The sequence below is a fragment of the Engystomops pustulosus genome, chromosome 1, assembly GCF_040894005.1.
Source record: "Engystomops pustulosus chromosome 1, aEngPut4.maternal, whole genome shotgun sequence".
In the NCBI taxonomy this organism is placed as follows: domain Eukaryota; kingdom Metazoa; phylum Chordata; class Amphibia; order Anura; family Leptodactylidae; genus Engystomops; species Engystomops pustulosus.
Genome location: NC_092411.1, coordinates 23690947 through 23698747, shown reverse-complemented (window position 1 = coordinate 23698747; position 7801 = coordinate 23690947). Strand labels below are relative to the sequence as shown.

At 41.3% G+C, this 7801-nt stretch overlaps 1 protein-coding gene across 1 annotated transcript; it reads right to left on the bottom strand.

Moving 5' to 3' along the window:
- Positions 1 to 978: 978 nt before the first annotated feature.
- LOC140066143 (C-C motif chemokine 21b-like) lies at positions 979 to 7278 on the bottom strand. Its single transcript, XM_072113708.1, has 4 exons — positions 7124 to 7278; positions 3614 to 3740; positions 2486 to 2585; positions 979 to 1377 (listed from the first exon to the last, which is right to left on the bottom strand). The coding sequence occupies exons 1-4, from the start codon at positions 7182 to 7184 to the stop codon at positions 1360 to 1362; spliced, it is 306 nt and encodes a 101-aa protein (XP_071969809.1). The 5' UTR covers positions 7185 to 7278; the 3' UTR covers positions 979 to 1359.
- Between the last annotated feature and the right edge of the window lie 523 nt (positions 7279 to 7801).

The following is a 7801-nucleotide window of genomic DNA, read 5'->3' as shown; positions in this document are numbered from 1 at the left end:
GATGGATAGGCTGTATTCTCAGTGATGTCACTCCTCTCTAGTGAGGGATAGGCTGTATTCTCAGTGATGTCACTGCTCTCTAGTGAGGGATAGGCTGTATTCTCAGTGATGTCACTGCTCTCTAGTGATGGATAGGCTGTATTCTCAGTGATGTCACTGCTCTCTAGTGATGGATAGGCTGTATTCTCAGTGATGCCTTCTGACTTTAGCGAATAAATAGACTCAATTCTCATGGATGTCAATGTTGGCTTTGCTTTGTGTAAAATTAAAGGGGATGGCCACTTTACCTCATGTTTTGTGTAATGTGTATGTACATGTGGTTGCAGGATATTAGGTAATTTACCAATATACATATATTAATAGCTCTTCTCCAGTTTCTTGATAAGTAAAGTGAAGCCTCCTGTCTTCTACCTCAGTTTAAGAAGTTGTACAGGATAATACTAACGCATCACTTGCCTTCCAGAAACAAAAGCCATATCCTCAGTTGCCAAAAGTTCCTGGACCACTCTACATTTTCAGTAATACCTTTAAGCCAAAAGTAAAAAAAAATGTATAATTTTATGATCCCTGCCCAAGCATGGGCAATTCTCCCAGTTTGGGGGATGTAAATAAATCCCAATTTTTTATCAATAAAACAGTGTTTTGACATATGTTATGGATAAAATCTCAGCTCATAGGATAGGACTGAGCAGCAATAACACATACAATCTATGGCAAACTGATTATAGTACATCACCTTTAAGTTCAACTCTGTCACTATATTATAGCTTTAAGATGCCACTTACTATAGGAAACAAGCAAGCAAATAAAATCTGGTAAGAACATTTTTTGTGAGGACTTGTCTATTTAAAGGACATCTACCACCAGGATGAAAGACTATATGCAAATGAGCCTGAGGGGCTCTAGGCTCCATTAACACCTATGAAGCCTGGAGCCCCTCAGTCTCATTTGCATACAGTCTTTCATCCTGGTGGTAGATGTCCTTTAAGGCTTTGACAAGACAATTCCTCCCTTTACAACCTAAAAGTGTTTTAACTCTACCTTGTAGTTATTACAAATTCTTAAATTGGGAATTGCGGTATTATTCTATAACATAAAGCAGAAAAGTAATGGATAGGATATAGATTCACATAGTACAGTATAGTACATAGTATCATAAAGTGCTCATGTAACACCCAGGAACTCAGATAGGCCAAGAATAAGGTAAAGGTATAATACACTGGTTACTACAGGTAGTAAGAGATGGAATTACAGCAGATACATCATTGCAGGAAGCGGGCGCAGAACAATCAGACTCCCCCGATCAGGCTTCTTCTTCACCGTCCTCTGGCATCTCCATCAGCCAATGACAACGAATATTTAGCGCTTGCAGACTTTCTAAAAAAAAAATCAAACACAATGGTGATTGGTCGTTGTGCATGATAATGTATATTTTACTAAGATTACTTCAATGACCACCAACATAAAATAAATCCTAAAGTGAAGGATACACCTTAACCCTCTGTCTAATCCCCAAGAGAATTTTAAAGTTATTATGTTTTTCTAAATTTTCGAATCTCTGATCATTGGTGTTCCAACCTCAGGAACTCACGGTCATTGTCAGAATTGGGGACCACGGCAGAATATGAATTTTGGGATGTACTGTCCTTTATGAAGTTGTGAAAGTTCCATGGAGTTCAATGGAGAACAAGAAGGGGCTTCTACAGTATGGACTTCTAGGACAATGGACTGGGAAGTCCTATTTATGTTAGAGAAGTTCATGCAGATTATTCTGGGGGCTCCCAGAGCTTGGATTCCCAGTGATCAGCCATTTTACTGTGGTCAGGGTATACATGTCTTCAGCAATAGAACTACTTTAATGGGTGGCCCAAATGAGAATGGTAGGGGTGTAACATCTGTAACGTTCCCCTTTTTCTGAGAACAAGAGATCACATGATTCTTGGCTTGAGAGCATGCGCTCCCCTGAAATCCCCTGGAATTCATCCTCATGCAGCTACTTCGGGGAGCCTGTGTTTGGCATACGCACAAGATATAGATCACCATTTACCCAATCAGATGAGAGTCCATCAGGTTTCTCCGCTTCAACATTTAGATTTTGAATCTGGACATCTGATCCAGATAAAATAGCGGACTCAATAGCAAGGCCTACTATTGTATGCAGTGGACCATTGCAAAAAAGGTAAACCCTACGATGCAGATTTTGACTTGAGGTTTTTGGACAACATAGGGCACTGTATGGCAGCATGCCAATGCTTTCCATTGGACGACAGGGAATACTCCTAGTATATATCTCTACATGATTTAAGGCTCATTTTGTCCCCAGGAAAAGTTATTATGTACTCTACTGGTCCCTGCGACAAAAAAAGGTTAACCTCATGTCCCTTCAGGAAGCTTTACTGGGGCGAAGTCAATTTAGTACAATTAAAAAAGATTAAAAATCACAATAGATATTTCTTTAAATACCCCAAAAATTCTAACAACTTACCTTAAAGTGTTTCTTGTGAATGTCTAGTTTAACCATTAAGTCTTTAACCCATTCTGACCCGGGTGGGGCACACAGATGCTTGTTCCTACGGGTGACAAATCTAAACACAAAGAGGACACTCATTAGTTTCATTACACAATTTATGTTGTGACCTTCTAAAAATTTCAACATTTCTCACCTATGTGATTGAGACCCTATGTTCATTATTTAACTACATTCATATTCAAATACTAGCAACTTAAAGGGAACCTGTCAGCACCTTAGGGCCCTGTGTTATGCATGTCCCCCAGAGATTCTTCTGTTATATTTGTAGGTTTCAGCACTCTCTAGATTGCTGCCTCTTAACGTCCCCCCTCCCCCCTCCATGCGGTGCTTGGAGTGGGCAGAGCATACGGCGGTCAGGAGGTGGGGGCTACCTAACTGCCTGGACGGGGATCCCTACCGCTTGACTGCATTTTACTTTCTAATAAAAGCAGATTTTCAAGGAATGCTGACACCTACAAATATGACAGAAGGGACATGCATAATACATAACAAGGTACTGTTGGTGGCCTAAGGGGGACTAAGGTCCTGACAGGTTCCCTTTTAAATACATGGATACATCTTGCCTAGGGCATTGCTTTTGCCTGGAGTGCTCCTTTATCTAGATAAATTATGATGACCTCTGCATATGGATGGAGCACAAGGCTCAGTCCGCTGCCTCTCCTGAGCATCTCTAGATACTTTAGTAAGCAGCTCCTAGTACCGAAAATTTGGGTGACAGGTCCTCTTTAAAGGACTGTGTGCAAATGAGCCTGAGAGGCTCCAGACTCCATAGGTGTTAATGGAGCCTGGAGCCCCTCAAGCTCATTTGCATACAGTCTTTCATTCTGGTGGAAGATGCCGTTTAAGCCATATTGAATTTATATTTTTGGGCCACATCTTCTGTGAAAGAAGCTACAACAGCTACGGTCTGCAGTCTACAAGATCTATATCTGTATCCTTGATTATGTTGTAGTACTCTGGGTAAATTATAATTGATTTGTAGATAAATATGAGGGGACGTAGTATAATATAATTTAGCAAATATACCAGCAAAGTAAGCACAAAATACACATCTAGTAGAATCTGTCAGAGGTGGACACTCACATGGTTGCATCAATATTGCAGCCCATCGCTGTAGTCTGTGTTCTGTAGCACTTCACATTGTTGTAAGGAATCTCCTTGTCAATGGTCTTCAGACAGCAGTCAGAGGTCATCATATTAGCAGAAGACACTGCAAAAATAAGGATATTTAATCAAATGTATGCACAGATATTCCATATTTTTTATTGATTGTCTATATTAACCATGTGACCGATAAAAATTACATTACCGGTCTGGGTAGCGGTGATCACCAGATAATTTCCTTTAGTCAATCCCCATCATTCTAATATTGATGCCCAGGGCCGGCGCCAGCACTGGGTGTACCTGGGCATGTGCCGGGCCCAGAGCTGCTGGGGGGGGCCCACATAAGGCTGTACATAAGGAATTAAATGTTGGTGAGGGGGGTTATATATATATAATAAATCCATAGGGTGTGAAGGGGACTTATATAAAATAACCGTGATTGGGCTGTATATAAAATAACCATAAGGGGGCTGTTTGGGATGATAAAGTAGGAAATATTTTAGGGAACAGGAGACTGTTTTAGTTTTTGATTTTTTAATGCTGCCACATGAGTTTACAGCAAAGGGGCCCACTGAGGATCTGTCGCATACTGATACCTGGAGCTGACCCTCTTGATGCCCTATCTTAAGGATAGGAGTTCAAGTGGTATTCCATTTTTAAAGTAATCTTTATTATAATCTTTAAAATTTTCAGCCCATTGACCATTTATATATATTTTGCATGTGAATCCAGCTTTACGTAGATATTAATGTATAAATCACTGGTCTCCAACCTAAGAGTCCCTAGACTTGAAAGCCTATGGCAGTGGTGGCGAACCTATGGCACTGGTGCGAGAGGTGGCACTCAGAGCAATTTCTGTGGGCACTCGGCCATCAGCCCAGGACAGAGTTCACAAAACAGGAACAAATCCATTAAATCTTCCTGCAGTCCCAGGCAATTTATGAGATGCTACGCTCAGCGGTATTTTACAGCGACACTTCATTGACTGTTTAGAACTGCTTGAAAAAGGGAGAAGGTGTGGACAGAGCGGGATTATCTTTGCAGGTCATCCTGCTGGACCAACCATTCTTCCTCTACAGAGAGACCCTGGAGAGAAGCTACAATGAGAGTCTGAATTTGCCCTCCTTTCAACTGTATTGGTGGCCTCAGGCGGCCGATACAATTAAAGAATGGAAGAACAGGTAGCAATAAGTTAATGCTTAAAATGGCACGTTGGCACATCAGGGTAAATAAGTGGGATTTGGTTGTGGTTTGGGCACTCAGTCTCTAAAAGGTTTGCCATCACTGGCCTATGGTATACTCCGGAGCTGCCTTCAAAATTCTCCCAGCATACCCTGCTGGTTTAGTGTCTGTACACATAATGCCCTTTTTTTTTACAACCAAGCATGGCTATAACTCAGGTTCAGTAAAAGATAATTTTAGATTAGTTCGTATTTTTTGGGGACCTGTAACATGGATGACCTGTACAACAATGCTGAGGGTCCATATCCTGACACTCCTAATGAACAAGTGGTTAAACGGGCCATGGCATGATTCTACTTTCGCTGCCTCTAAGGCCAATTGCCAACAAGCGTTTTTCTCATCCAACGTGATCCGTCATGGTATTGGACTTGCAGTAAACCCATAGCTGTACACACAAGCGTTTTTTTCTCACAAGCTGCGCATCTTTGTTGGGTTGGTACCAGGGGTGTATCTTGAGGGGGTGCACCTGGGTTCCAAAGGCTTAGGGGGCCCATAAGGTGTCACTTTCCCTTATGAAAAGACTAGTACTATAAACAATAGATTATAGTCAGAGGCCTGCACAGATTTTGCACTGGGTCTCATCAGCTTCAAATTACGCCACTGGTTTCTACTGTCAAAAGTAGAGCTTTTCCTACTTTGATGCGAGTCTGAGGAAAAAAACGCCCATTGAAGTCTATGGGTGTGTTAAAAAAAACTGACAGCACTAAGATGCATCATACCGTAGTACGGTCAGTTTTTCATCCGTGTGTTTCTAGGAAGTAGCAGAGAGCAGATAAAATCGGACAGAGGAGAAAGATGATTTGTAATACAATAAAAACCCAAATGACTTGCGCTCTGAATGAAAAACACTGTGACCAAAATTTGATCAAACTTGCACAATTTTTACTGACCACACGGTTTTAGGAAAGGAAGCGAAAGGCGTATTGCCCATGAGAGAGTTTGATGCATGTAACTCGCATTGTGTGCTGACTGGAATGTCCGGGAAGAACGATCATAAACCCGAACTGACCTGACAAGCGTTGAAGCCGGACATTCCAGTCAGGACCTGATGGGAGTTTGATGCGGGTTGCAGGCTTCAAACTCACGCGTGGGAAATAGTCCTAACCCAGACACTGTCATGTCTCATTCAGGACTTTGAAGAACTGTCTCATTCATGTGAAGAGGAAAAGGCTGCAATACCAAGCATAACCACTGCTCAATGTACCTGGCTGCAAAAAACTATGAAGAGGTCACAGTTCTGGCCTGGTCGATGAAGCCTCTATGACTGAAAAATTTAGGAAATTACGGTAAGTCATTTTTGGAGATGTTTATGCAGGTGATAATGTATCAGTGATAATCCATTGCTAGACCTGTTTGGTCTAATAAAACAATCATTCACTGCACCACAGCTTCTCGTTTTATGTCTGTTGTAGAAAAAAAAAATTCGCTATGATGAGGCGTTCAATAGCGCAGGAGATATCAGAACCGAAAAACAGCCACATTGCTCAAGGGGAACTAACATGGATAACCCAGACATTAGGTGCTCTGTGAGATCCCATCATTACTTTTAATGCAGTATTCTATATATCTATATATGGACTGCTGATAATCTCATTATGGGCAGTATTAACACAATCATACTGAAAGAAGCATCTAATGGTCATGTCTGTACCTGTACTGTGCATACAGAGCAACCTGATACATCAGTCCTGTCCATACAGAGTAGTTAGATAGATACATCATCCCTGATCCCTGATCTCCAGCAAATAGCAGCTCAAAGTCCTGGAGTTCAGAGAGTGTCCATTCAACTACAACTCACAGAGTATTCTGGGACTTGTAGTTTTGCGACAACTGTGAAGCCAAGGTTGGAGATCAGTGTAAAAGGCAATAGACAATCTCCCCCTCAATACTGAATTAAAGGGCATCTACCACCAGGATGAAGGAATGTGCGCAAATGAGCCTAAGGAGCTCCAGGCTCCATAGGTGTTATTGGAGCCTGGAGCCCCTCAGGCTCATTTGCATACAGTCTTTCATCCTGGTGGTAGATGTCCTTTAAGGTATCATTGCAAAAACTAAAAAGGGAGTAATTTCAGTAAATAATACTAAATTGAGGAATTGATCTTTAGGTGATTATGTAATAGTCCATGTTTGTGATAAAGTCTCTAAACTTCCAAAAATGACAAAGTAAAAATATTTTTTAAAAATATAATTATCTGCTTCAAATTAAACAATATCAATGAAATCATTATATAGATATTGGGTTCTTACCTTGGCATATTGCATACATAGAGGTGACCATGAGGAAGATGATGAGAGTAGTAGGTGCCATCTCTGGAGTCAGGACAGATGTTCACAGCTGTGATATGGATATATCCACTCCGTGAAGTTGTCACACTCTGCTCTGATCTCTCCTGGAGCAGCTTCTATTTATCCTGCAGCTTTACTTTCGTTACTGCATTTCGTGTACCTGCCCCCAGAGATACAGAGAAGCCATGCAGAGGGCTGGATTCCAGGCATCCCCCTCCTCCTGTTATTAGATGGATTGTAGAAACTACCAAAATCCCCCTTCCCATTGTTTTTCCCCTTGAAATCTGTAGTATTTCCTAATCATTGCAGCTGTCCCTTATTGCTCATCTGGTTTCTTGTGTCATGAATTATCTTGATAATTATTAGAATTGAAATGTTGGTTCACAAAACCAGGTCAAGCTTATAGAAGTTCCCTGCTCCTGTAGCAATATGAGGACGGAGACCACATGTTTTTAATAAAAAAAGATGAATGTCCCTGTCTGGAAAGGCTGTAACCTTCAGGCACTGCAAGTACGCAGAGTAATAGTAACGTTAGTCAAGAGACTGAAATCCTTAAACGGTGGGGCACATTTATCAAATATAGTGAAAACGACACTATGTGAAGTTTGCCTGTAGAGTGTGCAGGGGGCGCCAAATTCA